General features: G+C 35.5%; 1 protein-coding gene across 1 annotated transcript in view; it reads left to right on the forward strand.

The window, feature by feature from the left end:
• Positions 1 to 10,103, forward strand: part of LOC149780880 (uncharacterized) — a 78,315-nt gene extending 68,212 nt beyond the window's left edge. Inside the window, exon 5 of the mRNA XM_089936432.1 lies at positions 8,243 to 10,103. Coding sequence (XP_089792558.1) covers positions 8,265 to 8,768 — 504 coding nt within the window. The 5' untranslated portion in view covers positions 8,243 to 8,264 and the 3' untranslated portion in view covers positions 8,769 to 10,103. The remainder of the gene's footprint in view (positions 1 to 8,242) is intronic.
• The last annotated feature ends 13,850 nt before the right edge of the window (positions 10,104 to 23,953 follow it).

Raw genomic sequence — 23,953 nt, forward strand, 5'->3', positions numbered from 1 at the left:
CTTACAAGTCTTGTTATTGCTACTCCTAATAAATGGAAAGACATATCAAGAATGGGGGTTTCACCAGACGAACAGTTATAATATCTAGTTGGTCCTGAATGAAAATGGTACTAATCTGACCTCAAATATGGTTTTTCACAAAGAACATTTTGAAAATTCTGTCACACATTCTCCTGAATGGAAACTGGTAATATTAATTAACATGGGGTGTCTAGTTTGTCCTAAATGAACATAGTGCTGATCTTAAATCAGATATGGCTGATATGAAAATCTTGTTACTCAAGAATATGAGATAGTTTCAACATTCAGCAGTTGAAGAGAAGAAATGGTTTTATGTTGAATTACTGGAAATTCTTTTCATACATTAGAACATGGGTCCCTTCAAGGGACTCTTGTATTACTATACATAGTGATCAGAAGATACTATTTTCTCAGATCTTACATTAACAATAATTTGAATAAAATGTTTATGAAGTAGCTTTTTCAGTGGCATACATTTTATTTTACTTTACAAGTCATATAACTGAGGCATATGTGGTAATTGCAGAGTGACTTAATGTACCATGACATGACTGACAATTTATGGGTTCTTTTTTCTTGCCATTATTTCGTTTAGACACAGTTGTGCCCCCTATCACACTTTTCACTGTAGCGAAACATTGTTTGTTTGTTTAGCTGCCTTTATGTCTGTATACCATGGAAAAGTGTGTTCTTGAAAAACACATCATGTTCTTATGAAGTAATTCAGAATAAAATATAATAGCCCAATGGATTATTGTGCCAAAGGATTCCAGTTCATGGTTACCTTATTAAAATGACAAATCCAGTAGATATTTTTATGATTATTATATTCCTCTTTTTCCATGAAATATTACTTTAAACTTCACAAACATATCAACTTTTGGATGTTGAAGATTCCAAGATAATGGTGTAGAGGAAAGCCAGAGGTCATTGCGGGGGAGAATAATTGATTTAGGTTTAGAAGATGATGCTTTATCCGTTGTGTCAACTAACAGAATGTGATACAAGTTATCATGCAAGATACTTTATTATGTGTTATATCCTGGTGACACAGATGCAGAAGGGTTAAACTTCAAGCTTATTGTTATGCCATAGTTACAGTTTTACAGAATTTAAAATAGGAATTACTTGTTCAGGAGTCTCCACTTTTAAGAAACCTGTACATTCAATACAAATAACAGGACAACACTGGATGTGGCTGTATGTGTCAGTTATTTGGAGAAATACCTTTTGTGGGCATTGAAATATTTTTGCATACCATAAATATATCAGTGGAGATGGAGTTAGATTTTTGTCAGATTGCAAACTTCCAGTTTGTTACTGTAAACAATAAAAATATAAAAAATTATTTGACCAGAATTTAATTAGTAAGTTGTCTTATTTAGTCATTTTCGGGGAAAACTAACGCATTCACAAATCATACTTTATAACTTTTCTATTAATGTCTGACCACAGTACTTATAAAGAAGTTTAGCTAAAGTAATTTGCAAGTTTTCTCAAATTTTCTGCATTCAGATTTCAATATCTGTATTATGGAAAAAGTTAATTTCACAAGGATACTATGTATCAGAATTGGCATAAATTGGTCCTTTAAATCATACCTGAACATGTGCAGTTTTGTAATAGTTCCAATTTATGTTTTCGTCTGTGCTTGTATGTGTTTATGTCTGTGTGTGCAAGCCAAGTTTTGTAATACAGTTTGATTGATATACCATTAGAACATTCTTATAAGATGTTTTCTGTAAGTGTGTCATTTGGATTTGTAATGTTTCTTTAACAATTTTAGTCATATCACTACGATGTCTGTGGTGGCAGTTTATAGTGATGTCTAGCACTGGGGCATCATGCCACAGACCTATAGCATCATGTCCAAGTCACATTATCCTGACACCAGGCCAACCAGTCCTAACACTAACCTATTAACGATGAATGTCAAGCGAGGCAGCTGCAACTACCATTGATATTTGTCTTTGGTGTGACTTGGCAGAGGATCAAACCTGCATCCTCCTGCATCTGAGATGGATGCTCTATTTAGGCCATCAGAGCAGTCAAGATATTTTCTGTTAATTCTGCAATAATGACAGGCTCCTTATATGTTTGTTCATAAATTGAGTCAGACTGCGAACAGTATAGAGCCTGATCTGCTGTTGCATAATACACTAGCAGATCATAGTCAGTGTTTTTATTCTACTGATCACTCCTAACAGACAGTATAAACCCAGATCTGCCGATGCATTATGTGTCATTGCATATTGTATCTGGGCCCAACTTCTAAGCGAGTCTATTTGGTTTATATGAATGTTTTTCTATGTCAATACAGTTTTTGCTGGGAATTTTTTCTTTTCATTGATTAATTAACTGATGCCACCCCCACCCAACCCCCCTCCTTGTAATAGTCACATAATATCTAGTGTCCCAGCAATTTTTGTTTTCCTTAGGAGTTAATATATGTTTAATTAACAAGATTTTTTTCAGTTTTGAGTTGAAGTCAAGCATGCTTAAAGAGATCCCCATTCACAGCTATCACTTCTATGTTGAGTCCTTTACAAGTCAAACCCCAGCATTGTCACATGATAAACCTCTCCCATTTAACTGTAAGAGAAATGATTGGGGTTCCTAATGTTGCCTATTGCATGTTATTGCACCAAAATAATTGGTCCTGACAATCCAGAAATTTCAGATTCAAAGAACAATGTGAAAGATATACTTGATGGAATTTGTATTTTTGAACAGGTTAGCCACCCTTTTTACCAAGAATGGGTAGTTTGCACATTTCATGTACAGTTTATGTATTATTTACAACTGAAGCAGACCAAAATACTATATATATGCAGATAAATTGGTCACTGGTGGTGGTATTGTGTTTAAAAGAGGAATGAATAGGTGTTTAAGTTTAGCTTGGACATCCGTCTCACATAAAGCTCAATTGTGTTGTTCCACACCTTGTCTTTTTTTAGCTATTCCATGATTATGCAATTAATTCTTGCTATTGTCAGATTGTTGTTAATTACTACAAAGTAATTTCCCAGTGACAGCAGTGACAATAGATGAAACCTATTTTAATTTAACACTTTTTCCTTGACCTGGGTAATTGCTAAACATTATACAATCTAGCATGTAATGAGGATATCTGAAGTGGACTGAGATTATGTCATTTCTAGCAGTTTCCAGAACAATGGATGATTAACTACCCATCCACCCAAAAGAAATACCCATTCCAGGTAACTGCTGTATTGGTTCTAATGTTTAGTTATAATTGGGTCTTTCATGTAACGTGTCACACAGTCAGGCAACCAGTCATACAGAGACTTGATGTGTACAATATTTGTTCTGATTTTGCAAAATTAAAAACATTTTCAAATTCTCATTTGGGTTGAAATAGGCTGAAACATGAAAGATATCTGAAAGTTTGCCTATTTTTTAAAAAGTTTCAGCTTTATTATGTCACTGCCCTTTTCTGGATCCATATCTTTTGCCACCCATCATGGTACTTTGTCAATCGTAAAAGCCCTATTACTGTTATTAGGGGTGCAGTTCTATGGCATAGTGGCCCAGTAGGAGAGAATTACTTAAAAATTGACTAAAGTGTGAAAATTGTTACACTTAGGTTAGGTAATGAGTGACATTTTCTGATATTGTGTCATTTAAAAATCAGCCTCTCTATATGCCCAAAATATTTCATATTTACTATAGGATACAATCATACATATAAAACAAGAGTTTCAACTTTGGAAAAGTGATCAAAATTTCATGCAGCATATTTAATTTGAGTCTATACTCAGAAAGTAATATTTTTCATAATTATGAAGTCCTTGAAAGTGTCTGCTTAAGTACATTTGAGTCAAAATAATCCCAATAACCTTTAACGACAACCACTTGTACTCACTAAAATGCTCAATCGGACTGCTAACTGTACAACAGTTTTTTGTTGCATAACATGCCGGCAAATATTGGTCTAGGCAGTTTCTTATGTGTAATCGAAAGCATAGACTGAGATTTGCCTGGCGCATTATGTGATGGCAGGTCAGAGTATATGTTGTTTGTAGTTAAATTTACAAGTGATCATATTTGGTACAATATCTTCACTACATGTTAAAAAGGGGGTGATATAAAGGAGTGCTTTAAATGGCTGATTGACCAATAAGACATCATTGCCAGCTACAAAGATTTAACCTTGCATAAGTGGTTTAAACAGTCTTTTTTTCTACAAAACTCATCATGAAAGTTACATAAAATGAGACAAGATATATAGATGATTCAGCAAGAAACAAGCTTATCTCAAGATCTCCTCATTAACAATAATATTTACTTTTATATTTTGGCTCATGTGATTAATGAAAGCATAAAATTGCAAACATTGAAAAACAATGAGCTTTTATTTGAAATGGTTCATCTTTATTGAATTGGATTCAAATTTGTTTCTCACTGTAAATGGGGGTGGGGCTGGCATACTTATAAATTGTACTTCTTATTATAATATTATTTCATTGCTGTGGGTTTTTTCCTGTCAAAAATTGTTCAACGATTTTTTGTGTTTATTATATCTTTTCTCTTGCTTAAATGTATGTTTGATAGCAATAATAAATATTCTGCTACTGATACAGTGTTACCCTTTTGTCAGGCTGTTAAGTACTCAGTCCAGTATTCCCTCTTTCAATTAATAATTGGAAATCCAGGCAAGAATAAAATGTATGATCCTAGTGTGATGTCTTAGTCATATCCAGTGTGTGGAATATCATCTTCTTTTCCCTTGAACTCGTGCTCATAATTATGTGTCAGGACCCTCAATGAAATTCGTCTTTATTTTTGTCTTTTGTCCTCATTTTGGCTACACGTTCCCTTTTAATACAATTTATTTCTTTTCGCCAGACAAAACGGGTCTAGGGGAAGAGGTGTACACTTTTCTCTAGAATGACGCAGTGGAAAACAACCAAAGTTGAAGTTTCTATTTCTGGATATATTTGGTGTTGTAAAATAATGGAACTCATAATCCACTTTGAACAGATTTCTTTGAGGAGAATATTTAAAAGTGCAGATAACCTCCTTAGTCAGAAGTGCCATAAGGCCCAATGACTGGGTGTCTCATTAGATCCTCAGGATGCATTCTTTCATATCCCCATCTTCCCAGTCTGCAGGAATTTCCTCTGGTTTTGTGAAGCCCAGGAAGTATTGAAGTTTTGGGCTCTTCCATTCAGCCTTGCCTCCACCCCACCCGACCCCACCCAAGCACTTTTAACAGGGTGATGGAAGTAATAATGGCCCACTTGAGGTCTTAATGGGTCCTCATCCTTCGTTATTTTAATTAATGGTTGATGCACAACATTATCATAGATATTCTTGTGAAGGACCTGTCCTTATGTTTGGTTGATGATGACTCAACTGGGTCTAATCTCCAACTTAGAAAAGTCAGATCTTTTCCTATCTCAGGACTTTTGTGAATAGGATCAACCAGATTATGTCTATCATAGTGAGTCTTTCAGTTAAGGCTTTGTTGTCAGCTCACCTTTACCTCAGTCTCCTAGGAATGCTGAAGAATTGCTTACCAAAGGAAGACTTCATTTGCATCCTCTCCAGTTCATGCTCTTTGCAAACTGAAGGCTGCACAAGGACTCAGATACCTCTGGGATCCAGTTTTTATCATCGCTTGAGTTGGTGCCTAGATCAGGACTGGTTTCTACTGGAGACTGATTCACAACCCAGAACCATGCTCCTTTCTGTACATAGACAAATCCAGTTTGAGATGGGTGTGGTTCACTAGTGGCTTCACCCTCTGTGTTGTTTTCTCATTTTTGTGATGTCATCAGTTACTTTCACCATCAGAGATCAGTATCTCAATTATGAATGCCAAGATGATACCGTTTGTATTCTTTGGGCATTATATGAACTTTTGGGTGAAGCTTCCTTGGAGACACTACCTTTCAAAGTCTTCCTGCTCACCTTTGCTTTGGTGAGAAGAAAATTCATGCCTTGTTGAAGGAAAAGGGTTTTTCAGGGTTCATGGGTAACTGTGATTCAGTTTCTCATCTTTGCCAGCCTAGGTTTCTCTCTTAGAATCAGCTGCATTCATTAGCTTCTGTTCCTATTGAGATCCCCAGTCTGAGTATGATCTGTGCTGGGGATGATCAAGATGAGATGTTTTGTCCAGTTTTTATTTTGCTGCCTCTAAAAAGAGAAGGAAGTGTTAAAACTGCTTTATTCTCCCTCTTAACGGTTCCTCTGAGATTTAGGTAGCCACCATGTCCAGATGAGTGTTCTTACTATTAAGAGAGATTATCATTCCCTCACTAAGAGGGATCTTTCATGAGCATTATAGCCAGTAAGGTTAAGGTTATTGCTGCATCTTAGGCCTGCTTGAATCACTCCTTTGGATGATGTCAGGATAACTGCCTTGCCAGGGTCTCATTCTACCTCTTCATTCTTTTACCTTTGATAGTTGGCACACAAGAGCAAAGGCATTTACTTGTTGGATCCAATCACTACAGCACAGCATGTTGTCAGGACATCTACCAGCTTATATTAGGAAACACTCCTATAGTGAGTGTAAGTGCAAGTTTCTTAAAGCAGTTTTTTTTTGGGGGGGGGTTGAAGTCATGAACCCTCCACCACTTTGAATAGGGTAGCATTGCACTTGTAGCTGTTAAAATTTACATTGAAATTAATTTCACTCCTCACCTATCCACCCCGAGTTACATTTTACAATTATAATACAAGTAATTTGCAGAAATGTCAAAACCATTGGATTGGCTGACCTTTCCAAGTCAGGTGAATCCAAAAGGATTAACACCCTCTATTGATTGGAGAAACAATATGATATGCCAGGAAGATGAAAAGCTTTTTCAAATAGAATGTAGAAAATTATTTGAGAGAGAGACAGGAAAATTTGTTTGATGGATCATTTCCTTCTTGGGTGTAAACCGCTCCAGTGGCCTAGTGGTTAGAGCATCCGCCTCGGATGCGGTAGGTCGTGGGTTCGATCCCTGGCCGAGTCATACCAGAGACTTACAAAAATGGTACTAACAGCTGCCTCGCTTGGCGCTCAGCATTAAGAGGTTAGTGTTAGGACTGGTCGGCCTGGTGTCAGGATAATGTGACTGGGTGGGACATCGTGCTACATGTCTGCGGCATGATGCCCCAGTGCTAGACATCACTATAAACTGCCACACTGCAGACATCGTAGCGATATGGCTGAAAAATTGTTAAAGCTGCGTAAAAAAAGTCCAAGTTACACATACCTTCTTGGGTGTCAGGAACAATCTGTTCTAGAATCTCTCTTGGCATTAGTTAAAAGGGACATAGCCAGCTATGAGACAAAATGCTCTAACAGAGATGATTGCATGCAATACACTGAATGAAACAAGAGATCTTTCTTAATATCAAACACTGTATGCCAGAATAAGTGTTTGAAGACTCCAGTACCATGTATTTTTGGTTGAACTGTATGAAGAGATCTTGAAGATGATTGTATTATCTTAGTCTCTCCTTTTCATACTATCATGTTTTGTACTTTTTATCAGAATTAGATTAGGTGTATGTGACATGATTTCCACCCAGGTTGACAAATTTAAACACTGCTGCTGTAAGCAGCATAGACCACAATCCTAGTACAAAAACCACATCTGACTCTTTTTGTGGAGCAGAAGTATCACACAAGCAGTGTCTGAAAGGAGACCATGAATGGCAAGAAATGGATTGGTTGACCTTTGAAGGAGCATCAGTTTTGAAACAAGTTCTCCACACTTATTATACACAGAGATGCATCCTGTTATGCTGAATGTCAAGCAACCATCTTTGCCAGAATGTGACTTTGAAATGGTGTCAGTAAAAATGGTATAAAATGCATTTGCACAAGAAAACAACTCGCTTGAGAATGTTCAACTCACTTCTTCATATATCTCTTTCTAACAAAACAAAACAAGAAGTTCATGATCTGTCAGTCATGTAAAGCAGGTGCAGCCATGTTCTGTGTATTTTTTCTTCTTTTTATTTTGATCTAGCTGTTTACAGTGATGTCTTACACTGGGGCATCATGCCAAAGATATGTAGCATCATGTCCCACCCAGTCATGTTATCCTGACACCAAGGTGACCAGTCCTAACATTAACCTCTCAGTGCTGAGTGCCAAGCAAAGCTAACCTCTTAATACTGAGTGCCAAGCAAAGCAGCAGATGCTCTAACCACTTAGGCCACTGGAAAGGTCCAAAGTTGCTGCCTTTATTTACAGAGAATCCTACTCCGCAACTAGGATGAAGCATCCATTCGAAGTTGTGAAACAGACAGTGGTGAAATTAAATCCTGGACAAGGTCCTGTCATTACCGTATACCAGCCCATTGCTATTGTGCATCCAGTTGAAGTTATGAAACAGACAGTGGTGAAATTAAATCCTGGACAAGGTTCTGTCATTGCCTTATACCAGCCTGTTGCTGTTGTGCATTCAGTTGAAGTTGTGAAACAGACAGTGGTGAAATTAAATCCTGGACAAAGTCCTGTCATTACCGTATACCAGCCTGTTGCTATTGTGCATCCAGTTGAAGTTATGAAACAGACAGTGGTGAAATTAAATCCTGGACAAAGTCATGTCATTACCGTATACCAGCCTGTTGCTATTGTGCATCCAGTTGAAGTTATGAAACAGACAGTGGTGAAATTAAATCCTGGACAAGGTCCTGTCATTACCGTATACCAGCCTGTTGCGATTGTGCGTTCAGTTGAGCTACACATGAAGAAGACAAATTTGGTTTTGTTTTAGGCTTACATATAGAAATAGCAACAATGAAGCCTTTTTTGGTAATTGGGTTAAATGAAGTGGCTCGACTGAAGTGCTTGTTCATGCTAATATTGCTCAGTGAGGTAGGGTTGAATTGTTGATGAATGGCTAACACATCATGAGAATCAAATACATGTAGATTATTAGCCACAGCTTTCTACATTCCTCAGTACAGAGTTTTTTGCTTCATACACTTACTTACATTTAGATGACAGCATGGATTTTGCACAATAGACAGGTCATATAATAGTCCACATTTTTTATTCTGATATTGAATTAGAACATCAATCAGGAATCAGACTTTGAACTCAATCTCAATGCGCTTGAAGGAATATTCTGTGATTCTTTCCTGAGGACTATATGCATGACACCTTGTGGATTTTGTATACTTCAGGGATTATATTCTTTTATCAAATTACCACCTTCACATTAATTGTAATTCAAGGAAGGGGCATTTACTGTGCAAAAGATAACATTATCCATCTCTGCTGTAGTTTTTTTATCATTCTTATCAAGAGGAGAAAAACATAACACACTGATTAAAGGAGACAGAGGCACTTTCAGTCTTACTGGTGGATTATAGCAGGGCAAGCAATGCTGTTAAAAATTGTACATGTTGGTCACAAAATACACCATAGGTGTAATTAATAGTCTAATGTGTCAACTGTAATCCATATAAGGCAACCAATGTAACACAGTATGTCTTCCATTTTAACCCAATATGGATTCCAGAATAAAGCAGTATGGGTTCCAGTGTAATCCAGTATAGAGACCCCAATGTAATCCAATATGGCTTCCAATGAAATACAGTATGGACAACAGTGTAGTCCAGTATGGTCACAAATGTAATCCAATATGGCCACCAGTGTTATTCAGCATGGACACCAGTATACTCCAATAAGGCCACAAATATAATCCACTATAGCTACAAACATAATCCAATATGGCCACCAGTGTAATTCAGTATGGACACCAGTGTACTCCGTAAGGCCACAAATGTAATCCACTATAGCTACATATGTAATCCAATATGGCCAAAGTAATCCAATATGGCCACCAGTGTACTGTATATGCTCACGTATAAGCCAAATAATTTAGGAAAAAATAAAGGCCTGGAAGAAGGGGGGGGGGTGTCGGGTTATCTTCTGGCCAGTGTCTAAACTTGACAGTTTTTAGGTCTTTTTGTTGACTACTGTAATGGCTGTAAATCTTGGGACATGCAAAAACAATAATTTTTTCCATGTCCTAAGACATAAGCATGTAAAAAATGACTAACTTTCTGTGACACAACAATTATTAAACTGTTTTAAAGTACTATGATTGATTTTGTTATTATTTTGCATGTGCATATTTTCTGATTTCTCCAACACAAAGTTAAATAAAGATAAATACAGACTTCATAATTCGCAGGCTGGTTGAGTTTACCAGGAAGACCATACTGAACTATAATATACAGTACTTACACAGTGCAAAGCATGCATAGTGTCACTTAAATCCTTACTTATTCCCAAACATATTAGATGCAGATTTTGCTTTATTCATTGTTCTGACCAAATTGCATTCTTCCAGATAACATTTCAGCTAGTCCTTAGTAACTGTTTCATTTACGTTGAATCACGCACTTACGAGTTTCTCAATTTCAGTGATATAAGCTATCCTACAAACTGAGGTAATAATTTTTAAAAAGGTATGCACGTTTAATTGTACAAGGCACATTACCATCATAATGTACATGTTCACAAAGAGTGGTAATAATAAAGGCTAAAATTATCATATAGTTCAACTAAGATCAACATCAATCAATTTTCGTTTTGTGTTTTAGCTGAACAAACATAACTTTCCGCACACAATGGAAAGCTTGATGTTTCATTATCTCCTAAATTGATAGTCGGCAAATTTCTTTCATTTTGCGACACAAGTACAGGCCAGATAAACATTAAAACCCTGAAACTTGCTTGTGATAAGAGGGAATTTTGACCGGTAACTATACAAGTACATTGATGTGTAATTGCTGTTCATTCCTTAATATTCACACGATTACCGTACTTTTATAAAGCTGGGTTTATAGGCATACCTATGAACTTTTCAAATGCCAAGTAGGGAGACTGAATAAAAAAAAAGTAGAGATTGGGACCAAAAATCGGAAGGTTTCTCTTGGCATTTTTAAAGCCTTGTTTTCATTAAATATTGATCGATCTTCCTGGTCCAGTATGTGTGAAATTTGCAAAAAAAACTCGCTGTTTCTCACTTTGACGTGCCCTATTTTCCCCCAGGATGTTTTCATATTCTGGTCAGCTGTGGTCAGACTGCACAGTAGCTACAGATTAGTCTTAAATAAACAAGCAAGGATTGCAGAGTGACTAATTAAAAGTTAATCTGTATCCATGCAACTGTTTTATGAAATTGATTGGCCCTCCGCTGTAATTTTAAAAAAAAACCACGTTATACATTATTGTGTGTTACGCAAGCACCAGCAACTGATTGGCAAATAAAGGATTCTCAATTTGTTGAACTAAAGGTATCAAAATAGCCAGCCTCATGGTACCTTACATATGGCAACTATTCTCCCCTCATTCTATATCCGACCTTATTCCCTTATTGTTAATGCGTAAAGCATTTAGTATTGTTTATAATAAAATATGTATTCTGAATTAGTTTTTTGAGGACTCATTTGCTGCATGGTATGTATTTTCATTCCTTCTTTTAATTTAACAATGGTAGTTATTATTGGTATATAGGGTATAAAAATGCCAGTTGTTCACTTGTGTAAGTTTCTTTCATGGGAATGGCGCTATAGCAGATGGAGTTAGAGCATTCATAGTGATCATTCTTGGGATTGAAATTAATTGTGGACGATTTTATTGTTGTGGTTTACTTTTTTGTTCTGGTTTATTTTTTATTTTTGTATTATTGTAAAGGTAAAACAAAATCATTAATTTACAAAAATTATGTTTAAACTTTACATTCTATTTAATGAAGAAGCAAATTCTTTATAGTATTTCGTCACAACAATAATTCACAGGTGATACAACAGAATATGTATGACTTTTGTTTAGAAGAAATGAAAATCGAAGACATAATGTAATAATCGAGAGTTATTTGCAAAAATCAGAAGATATTATGAAATTGGGAGGTAGGCATGGAGCGACCCCAAAATTCAGGAGTTTTTTTCCTCCTGGCATGAAAGTTGACAGGTATGGTGTAAGGTCGCTTACATCAAAGCAAACTATGACTCAGCTTTTACAGTGTTAGCATCAAACCGTATTGTTTGTTCATTGTGTTGTCATACTGGGAATACATTTTAATGAGTCAGGTATTTGCAATTTCAAAGCAAAGTAAAAACATAATTACCGGTGCACTGATATAAATGTTCAATGCAATAATGCATAAACAAACAATAATCGAGTCAAAAGAGACAGTGTTACAGCAACTTGCGATTGCTAAATTCTTGTCATCATTCAATCATATTATACACAATTCTAAATTAGGCAGAAACAATAAAACAGAAAATTATATAAATTACTTTTCAAACAAATTTGTACCTTTTCTTTTTAATAATCATGCACGTCACCCTCGATAAGTGTACATGTAATTTTTTGAAATATAACTCTGCCTTAATAAATGCATTTAGAACTTACCTTGTGCATCTTGAGATGTCTTAGAGTTGTAGGTTGGCTTATGCACTTTTCATTTTTTATACCTGTTCAGTTTGGGGATCGGCTTATACGCAAATGGGGTTATATGCGAGTATATACGGTAATTCATTATGGACACCAGTGTACTCCAGTAGGGCCATAAATGTAATCCACTATAGCTACGAATGTAATCCTGTACGAACACCAGTGTAATTCAGTATGGACACCAGTTTAACCCAGTATGGCCAATGCAGTCCAGCATGAATGCCAGTGTTATCCAGTATATCCACAAAGTTAATCCAGTAAGGCCACAAATGTAATCCAGTAATGCTAACAATATAATACAGTATGGTCATCAATGTAATTCATTGTGACACCAGTGTAATCCAGTAGGGCCACAAAGTAATCACCTATGGCTACCAATATAATCCAGTATGGCCATCATTGTGGTCCAGCATGGTCACAAATGTAACCTAGTACAGCTATAAATGTAGTCTAGTATAACCACAAATGTAATCCAGCAGGACCATTAGTAAATGTAATCTAGTATGGCCACAAATTTAAATCCCACATAGCCATCAATGTAATCCATCCAGTACAGCCACCAGTATAATCCAGTATGGCCACTAATCTAATTTGGTATGGATATCAATGCAATCCAGTATGGCCACAAATATAATCCAGTATGACTATAAATGTAATCTGAAATGGCCACCAATGTAATTTGGTATTGCTATCAATGCAATCCAGTATGGCCACAAATGTAATCTAGTATGGCCAGCAATGTAATCTGAAATGGCCACCAATGTAATCCAGTATGGCCAGCAATGTAATCCAGTATGACCACCTTCATACATGTGGTCAGTGCTAGGGAGTGATTCAGTTGAAATAGTAGCTCTATTGTCTGTTATTTGGCCCAAATATGCAAAGAAAACAAAGTCAAATTTGTCTTTTTCAGGTCAGTGTCTTACCCCCGTCTTTTTTTGACCATAGAATGATTTAATATTCTGAGTATATTTTCAACTCTTGTGTCTTTTCTCTTTCATAAAGACAATGTAATAAAATTTATATATTTTCATGGATTCTTTAACTACATTTGTACGAGTTTAATGTGTATGTGTGTCTGCAATTATATTTCAGTCTCCAAGATTCCTGCCAAACATCACACACAAAGCTTGAAGAAGTTAGAGAAATTCCATACTTTTATTCTGAAGTCTAATCACATGCAAAGCATTACTCTGTGGACGTTTATAGACAGATTTCTAATAAAGGTAAATAACTTTATCTAATGATGTAAAAGTAGGAAGAGTGGGCTAGTATCCCAATATATGTCACCCTTTTTTGAAGTTACTGTTTTTTGCAAAATGAAGTCATGCAATAAATTTTGTTAATCTTTCTAAGAACAGTTGTAATATTTGAATGAAGTTCAGTGAGTACTTTTCTTACATGACAACCATAAGGCAGAGTGTCTTATAATACAATGCTGTTTGTCTGTCCATCTGTCTGTTTCAGATTTGGTTTCTGCATAATAATTTCACTTGCCCAATGTCTACATATATCAGTTGTTAAGGATGACTTCTACTGGGGGTAAATAAGAACCTTTTTGATTTTAGTTTAATAGTGAAAGGGTCAAGGTCAGTGATGTTGACAGAACAATAACATGAGTTCTCCAGTATCAACAGTTTACCAAATGTTGCAACTGAATGAAGTCAAATGGTTTCTGCACAACAATAGTGTTTCTAATTTTGTCTTTGTTTTACAAGTAATTAAGAAAAAACCCTATTGATTTTGGAGTCAAAAGGTCAAATGTCTGGGTCACTGACTGAAAGAAACAGACTGCATTTTGCACAATGACATTTATTCTGTATGACATCCTACAACCAAACTTTGTGGATGGCTTGCACTTAGGGTATGGAAGAAAGCTATTGATTTTGAGGTCAGACATCTCCGACCTGACCTAAACCTTGGAGATGGCTTGCACTTAGGGTATGGAAGACGGCTATTGATTTTGGGGTCAGACATCTCTGACCTGACGCAAACTTTGGAGATGGCTTGCACTTAGGGTATGGAAGAAGGCTATTGATTTTGGGGTCAGACATCTATGACCTGACCCAAACTTTGGAGATGGCTTACACATAGGATAGTGAAGAAACCTATTGATTTTGGGGTCAAAAGGCAATTGTTAAGGTCATTCTTACTGAATGGAAAAACATGGTTTCTGCACAAAAGTTTCAGTTATTTACAAAGAAGACTTTTAAAAGCATGTGGTACATGTATAATGTGCCATTCAGGGTACTCTTGTTTCATTCACTTGTCTCTATTTCACACCACTTTGTACTATTCCATTAATAGAGAAACGTCTATTTGTGTTACAAAATTTAGATCAGTGTGGCCACCTGCATTGTCTGATTTACTCACTTGTCACCTATTGTTATGAATTGTGTCTGATGATGCCCTGTCCTGCTAGCTGGTAACCAGAGGCCATACAGCATATCCCAGTAGCCAATGCAATTTTCTTATAATCTGTTTATAATATCATAGTCAAGGTGTTTGTAGCAGGTCATGTTATGAGCATGTCTACAAACTTGCCTTACATGTCTGAAGTATGGGCCATACACTGTAGTGTCACAATGAAAGTACCATATAGTGGAAAAATCATACTATTCCTTACACCTGTAATGATTAGATATGACATCCATTTTTCTTGACACGATTTACGAGTATTAATTTTTTTAAACAATTAATATTTAATTTCAGATTAGATAAGGCATCTACATGACTGTATTGACATATTTGATTAGTGCTATGACAGAGAATTGTAGTTCCTATCTTAAGAGATACTGAAATTTTAAATATGTTACAGATATTGCATATGTCAAAAGCTGCATTTATTCGTTTTCTTAGGGTGTGGATGAAAAATTAGGAGAGTAATAACATTCTCTTTCTGTAACACACATGCACACATACACACACTCATTCTCTTTCAGTAACATGCATGCACACACTCATTCTCTTTCTGTAACACACATGCACACACACTCATTCCCTTTCTATAACACACATGCACACACACACACTCATTCCCTTTCTGTAACACACATGCACACACACACTCATTCCCTTTCTGTAATACACATGCACATGCACACACACACTCATTCCCATTCTGTAGCACACATGCACATAACACACACACATTCCCTTTCTTTAACACCACACATGCACACACACACTTACACTCATTCCCTTTCTGTAACACACATGCACATAACACACACTCAATCCCTTTTTGTAACACACATGGACACACCCTCATTCCCTTTCTGTAACACACATGCACACACACACACTCATTCCCTTTCTGTAACACACATGCACACACACACACACACACACACACACTCATTCCCATTCTGTAGCACACATGCACATAACACACACTCATTCCCTTTCTGTAACACCACACATGTACACACACACACACACACACACACACACACACACACACACACACACACACACACACACACACTCATTCCCATTCAGTAACACACATGCACATAACACACACTCATTTCTTTCTGTAACACACACTCATAAGCATAAGCTGATCGAGATTCTTCACACTCATAGACATAAAAAAAAGCAAGTTAGAAGTCATGCTCACAAGATCATATGCATTAAACACCTTTGGCAGTGATGTTATAAATAGGTTACAGGAAGATTGCATTGGCTACTGACACTTGCTGTGCTGATGCAGCTATCACCACCAGTCACAATTCATGTCAGTAAGCAGCAACAACATGAATCAGACAACACAGTCAAAATTTATAGCATCTTCTAATGGAGTCTATAAACTTGTATGTTTACCATCATTAGGAATCAGTTTTGTTTTTTTTTGTATTGCCTGTGATAAATATAAGAAAAGGAATGAAATAATGCATATTTAGAAAATTTTTGTTACAGCCCCTAACTGGTGGGACATAGATATCACTTTTCTATCAGCAAGCATACTGTTGTCAACATGTTGAAGATTTTGCATTGAAGTGTTTAAAAGTCATGTCACTTTTACATCAGTCTATGTAACAATAATATTGTGCAACTGCAAATTGTAATTGATACACATAGATTTGTGTGGGGCACCTGCCTAGCACCATTCACAGTGTGTTCTGCAAAATCATTGTTTGCTCAAGTTTTTGCATTTAGGAGACAAGGAACATCCTTAAAGACACAAAGACAAGAGGGTTAATGGGAGGAAGTTGTTTGAATGGCCAACCATTTCAGGTTTGGATGTAACTGCTTTATGTTTCCAAGAATTAATCGTCATTAGACATTGCTTGGAAGTTTAGGATGGGTCTGAAAATATAGCAACTGCAGATATTATTGTTTAGGAGGATGCATTGTATGTCATTGCAGTTGGATGTGTTTAATTCCACATGAAAATTTCAATAATATGAAATCAATATTTTAGATTTGGATCTGTTGATGGAGAATTTATTGGACTGTTAATGATAAATTACCAACACTGATAAAATGGAGATTGAAGCAGCGGCTAAATATTGCATCAGTTTAGAGTGTTAATGAAGCCAGGAAAGCTAGACAAATACATTTGTAGGCTAATAGTGTAGCCATTCTGCCTTAGGTTTTGGAGTTTTTTGGATGACTGTACAGTTACTACAGTGCATATGGTATATATATATATATATATATATATATATATATATATATATATATATATATATATATATATATATATAATGACTCATTAACAACTATGATCACATGACTGAACTCGGATCTCCTGAACAGTAGCTGGGTGTTTACCACCAAGACTATCTAAGCCAATGCCCTTTTGATGCACCTATGACACTATATACACTGTATCTGCCTTTTGGATGAACATCCCCATGCCACAATCAACTGTAATGACCCTTTTGAATCTCAGAGTGAAAGATTATCACACCTTAGATATCTTGAACTCTGTGATTCTGCTGTTGCCACCATATGTCATAGAGAAGTTCCAGACTGGAACTGACCTGAATTTTTTCTTAATCTGGATGGGTGCTTTGAGCCATTTTAGCTGTTTGACATGAACTCTGTTTGCTGTAATGTAATAGTTTGTTGCTTGTTGCATAGTCTGTATAGTATTTTAAGATTATATGTCTTTAACTTTCAATACATGACTTTATGGTTGTAATAATCTTTTACCCAATACACTGATACCTGCATGAATTGACACCTTTATAAAGGACACGTGCTCATTTATAGAATTGTCTGGCAAGCCCACCATGGTGGAAGCTCATTTTATTGATTACATTGGCATCCATGTGTATGACCATAATCTTTTGATGCAGCTGTCTTGCATTTCATTTTAGGGTGAGCTCAGTGTTAAAGTTTTACTTTATTATATAAAAGATGGCCTTGACTAAAAGGGAGTCACTTGCTGCCTATACATAATGAACGCTGAGCCATGATGGACTTGTATAAATTAAGTGTTCACTGTGAAAGAGTTTTGTGATGCAGCAGTCTTCCTAATCAGATCCCTTGCATATTTCAGATCATTTCATATTTATACTGCAAAGTCACATAAACTGGTGCTCTTAAATTTGACTGAATACAGGATCAGTCCAATGTCTTTTTTTTCTCCATTTTACTATGCTAAACCATGGTTGACCATGAACTGCTATGAATGTCCCTGATCTTGGTGACTATCTGTGGTTTACACCAACCATTTCTATCAGTGCTTTGACCATGTTTGCCTGTAGTCATGAAACCATAGATCCACCAAAGACAAATCAGTACACCTTCTTTATCTCTGAAGGAAGCCATGGTACTGAAACATCCACTCCATGAAATGTGGACACAGTACACAGATACAGCTATGAAACATGGACAGTCACAGAAGGCTTGGATATCAATGCTCATGCAGCCTGTACTGATGGATATCAATGTTCATGTAGCACGTAATGATGGATATCAATGCTCATGCAGCACATACTGATAGATATCAATGCTCATGCAGCACATACTGATGGATATCATTGCTCATGCAGCACGTACTGATGGATATAAATGCTCATGCAGCCTGTACTGATGGATATCAATGCTCATGCAGCCCATACTGATGGATATCAATGCTCATGCAGCCCGTACTGATGGATATAAATGCTCATGCAGCACGTACTGATGGATATAAATGCTCATGCAGCACATATTGATGGATATCAATACTCATGCAGCATGTACTGATGGATATCAATGCTCATGCAGCCCGTACTGATGTTTATCAATGCTCATGCAGCCTGTACTGATGAATATCGATGTTCATGCAGCACATACTTATGGATATAAATGCTCATGCAGCACATACTGATATCCTCTTTCATGGCCAGACTATCAAGATAAAATTGAGTTGCAGAAAAAAGGAATCTTGTCTAATATGTTAATACATTTTTAATTAAGTCATAAGAAATATTTTAATATACCATATATTGAACAATTAAAATGAATTTGCCATTGTCATTTTGGTTAATTAGCTTTACTGGTCATAAACCAAAAGAGCTTATGGGATGGCATGTTGTCCATCATCCGTTATTTATTGTCCATCATCTGACATTTGGCAGTCCAGATGTTTCCCCCTCATAAACTACTTGGTTATTCAGTATATCAGCTATAGCATCTATATTGAAAATTTTGTTATTGCTGTTCCTCCAAAATGGATAGTCTTATCAGCATGGTGTTTGAACTAAAAGGCTTCTAACAATGTCTGGTTGGTTCTAAATCAAAATTGTGCTAATCTGACTTCCAATATGGCCACCACTGCTACTCCCCAAAATGGAAAGTCATATTAGCAAGGGGTTTTCATCAGAAAACTACTTGTGGTCAGTATTTAAATGAAAATACTGCTGGTCTTACTGCCAATATGGCTTCCACAGTGGCTAATTTTTCAATAAAATCTTTTGCTCAAGAAGATCAGAGATGATCTCAACACTTAGCAGTCAAAAGAAGAAATGGTTTTGTCCTGAATTTATGAAAATTGGACAGAAGAGTGTTGGTCCCATTGAGGGACTCTTGTTTTAATGTAGTGGTGCAACTGGATTTTTTTTAATGCAGTGTTGTATGTACTTCGAACCACCTGACTATATGACATGAGAAGAAAGAGAAAATGTGAAACTTGTGACAAATGTCTTTAATGGCTAGCTTATTATTTAGCATAAAAAAATTCCTAAGATTTTTAATGAGTAGGTTGGTAGATAAACTCGGTCATAAATTAATCAACCATTTAATTAATCAGTGGATTGGTGAAAATAATTAACAGTCTTTGAGGGCAGGTAGGTATTGGACAAAAGAATTTTGTATACATGTAGCTGGAACCCATTTAAAGGTTTTGATAGAATCAGTTCTTACCTAATTGCTATGGCCAGTCATGGACCCTCAGGCCATACCCCACTGTGATACTAACTTCTTTGTTGTTCCAGGACTGTTATGGGTGCCTATAACATTGTTGGAAACTATATGATTATTAGGATTATTTTGATCAAATATATATATTACTAAAAAAATGAGAACATTTAGAAGCACAGATAATATACAAGAAGTCCTTTGTTCATGAAATTAGTAGTGTGAAATAAGCAAGAAAAGATGTTTGATACAAGGAAATTAGGCAATGAGAGGGACAGGTAGCACTCCAGTAAATCATCTTTATTGATGATTAAAGATAACTAGAAAAGGATTGTGGGCAGAAATTGAAAGAAAACTGTCATGTTGGCTTGTGAGAACTTCTAAACAGGAGTGCTTAATACCTAGTTGGATACCTGTTTTGGATTTCATGTTACAGTCGAGAGAAAAGTTTAAAGGAGAGACCAATATATTAAAGGTTAGTTTTGTGACTTGCTCAGATCCTCTGTCTGCTATGAGTAGAAATTATTTATAAATAGTCATTCTGTCCTCAGTTTCTGTCAAAGTGGAAGGAATACAATAAGATGTTTGTGTAGAGTATATTTGTTTCTCCTCTCAAATAACCTGTCATCTTGTCAGAAAATTGTCTTATTCTAAAGTCAGGTTGTTGTCTTTTTGAACATTTAAATTTGCTCCTTATGCTTAATACTGTCAAAATAAATGAAGGAAATAAATCTAGAGAAATGTAAAAATATGAAGTCACCACTCCACCTACCCCCATTTGGAATTCTTTATCAATCTGGTTTGAGATCAACCAGATCATACAAGATATTGACCAATATTCCTGTTGCAGAAGAGTTGACTGACACTTGATTTATGATGTGGATTATCAGGACATCATGACATATTTCTTCTGACTGCTTCGGATGAAATGTTCCAAATAAATAGCTACTTTCTTGTTAGCCATGTTTTGATTCAACCTGGAGGACACTTACTAATTTAATGGACAATACCTGAAATTTCACCAAATAGTGATGCATGCTTTGAAGAATTATCCATGTGTGTTTTCATCTGCTAAATCCATCATTATTATTTATCACTCATTTCGAAATATTCTTCAGAAGTATCTAATACTGCATACAGCATCTAGTGACTGTACAAAATTTAATTTCCCCCATAAGTGCCATGTGGTCCTATGAGATGACATGGTTCAACAGGATTGAGTGACAAACAATATGAACTTTAAAAATAATTTAGACTTAAAACTTGCACCAGTTTCTCAAGATTACTGTTGGTGGTGGTGGCAGAGTAAGAGAGAAAGAGAGAGAGAGAGAGCATAAAGTTGTAAAAGAAAAGTTTTATCAACCAAGCTGTCCATGATGGTGATTTGTCTATGAGATGAACACCAGTTAAACATGTAACTTTACTACTATACTGTAAAGTCAAAAAAGAAATTAACTCCAATAACCACCATAAAATATTATGACTATGACTTAACCCTGGTTATCTGAAACTAGACAAAATCACTAACACATTAGAAAAAAAATAGGGTTATGAAAATATGTGCCTCAGGTAACATTATTCAAAAAGGTATAGAGCAATGATGGCTTGGATTCAAGTGACATTAAAGAGTTACATTTAAGGGTAGCACCCTGTTCACTCAGATTAAAAGATTAGCACTCATCTAGAATTCTGTAGTGTTTAAGCATGGGATGGGAATGGGGTGGGTGGTTGAATTAATTGAAAATTTAGGCCTATATGTAGGGATTATGTAAGATCATTTAACTGAATGAAAGTACGATTAGATTCATATTAAGTATGATTAGATTCATATTAGATTGCTTTGCAGTGTCATTATAAGAAACCTAAAACCAGTTATAGTTTGAAGTCCAGATCGGCTGAGCAGAATATATTAGTTTTAACACTGCATATACGTTAACCACTTCTTCTGCATGTACCTGGCATGGAGGTGTAAAATTGTTCATATCTGTTGGTTAAAAGCCAGTCATTAGACCTGATGAAATTATCCCTTGTGTTCTTCTGTTTAATTAGAATGAAATGCCCTTGGCTAACAAGTCTTTGTAATCCAGTCTTGATCCCCAGTTGTGATCAGCTATTGTTGTTGACCATTGCATGATATTCTTTTATCTGGGCTAGTCTGGAAAGTCAATGCCTTTGCTTTCATTTTGTCTAGTGCCAATACCATTATTGTTTTACTCAGACGTAGCTTAAGAAATGACCAATAGACAAAGTAGAACACCTGGCTGAGAAGAGTTGTATTTGGATAGAGATTTTGTATGAATGAAGGTAAACAAATTGTGTGAGTGTGTGTGACTTGGAGTTTTAATGTAGCTTTAACAATGTTTCAGTCATATCAATACGATGTCTGCAGTGTTGCAGTTTATAGTGATGTCTAGTGCTGGGGCATCATGCCGCAGACATGTAGCATAATGTCCCACCCAGTCACATTGCCCTGACACCAGGCCAACCAGTCCTAACACTAACCTCTTAATGCTGAGCACCAAGCGAGGCAGCTAAGTACCATTTTTATAAGTCTTTGGTATGACTCGGCCAGGGATCGAACCCATGACCTCCCACGTCTGAGGCAGATGCTCTAACCACTAGGCCACCCGAGAGTGGTTAAACAAAGAAATTGTAAAGGATATATATATATATATATATATATATATATATATATATATATATATATATATATATATATATATATATATATATATATATATATATATATATATACCATTGTTATAAAAGGCTTCTATGAATGTTTTTAAATCATAATGTATTACATTACAGGTTATGTAATTATTTATTTCAAAACCCCTCTCATGCCTGCTTGCATCTGAATCCAGTGTAAATGTGATAAATAGCGACTTTACTTTATGTAGTCAATCAACTTGCCCAGCATTAATTAAGCACCTGGTCACATGATGCAGTGATGTCAGAGAAGGGACTCTATATGAAAATTCCATTGTTTCATTGCTTATATATCCATGCTGCTTTTATTTTGTTAAAAAAACATCAGCTAAGGAATTTATCACAATAACTCGATTATTTAGCAAGCTGGACATCAATGCCAGTTTTATTTGGGATCATTGATATTGCTTTGTGGAGTATTCTAAGTATACACTGTGAAATTGATATTGTAATTATGTATGGTAGACCACTTTTGGTGTACTTATTCTTACCCTCTATCATTCCAATAAAATTAATCAGATCAGTTTATACCTTTATGATGTGATTGACACCAAATGATTCTTTTTTCTTTTTTTTTGAATTTTTCCTATTATTCTTGATACAAAATAATAATGATAATAATAATAATGATAATAATAATAATGATAATAATAATAATGACTAAAACTGTGATGGTGATTATGAAGATTATGGTAGTTACAAATTATACCATTATTGTTTTTCGTGATGCTCCTAGTGATGATAGTTATAATTTATAATGAGGGTCCTTTTTTAATAATAATAATAATATCATTGTAACTGTCATCATTATAAACATCATCATCATCGTTGTCACCATGTACATTTTTAGCATTTACTATGGTGAATTTATTATCACTTGTTATGCAGAGCTGTATATAAGCAAAATACAGGTTGTAGAATTGTGTGTGTTTGTTGTGTGTGTGTTTGTGTGATTTGGATTTTAATGTAGCTTTAACAATTTTTCAGTCACGTAGAACTTATTTATTTCTATTTTTTTCTCAAATATTGTTTCATTGACATTGTCACAAAGTAATTTTCAAACTGGAATATCAGAAGTTTCTTTTTATTTTAGGTAAAAAATAATTTTTTCTTTCACGTGTCTGTGTGTGTATATAAAATAATTATAACTTTGTATAATAATAATAACAATAAATACTGGGTTATTTTTTTTAGAGTGGGTTATAAGATACTATTACTCCCTGAGGCCTTCATGATAAACAAAGTATTGTAAGTACAAGAACAGTAAAAAGTAGTAAAGCATTATTAAAGTCATTAAGTATAAAAGCATGAAGTGTCTTTGAAATGCATTAACAGAATAAATTGGAGTGCATATTTTTCAATATTTACATTGAAAACTATCTTTCAAGATAATAGACGCATGATTTTGTTTTGAACAGA

Source organism: Sinohyriopsis cumingii, chromosome 16, assembly GCF_028554795.1.
Source record: "Sinohyriopsis cumingii isolate HCF-2022 chromosome 16, ASM2855479v2, whole genome shotgun sequence".
In the NCBI taxonomy this organism is placed as follows: Eukaryota; Metazoa; Mollusca; class Bivalvia; order Unionida; family Unionidae; genus Sinohyriopsis; species Sinohyriopsis cumingii.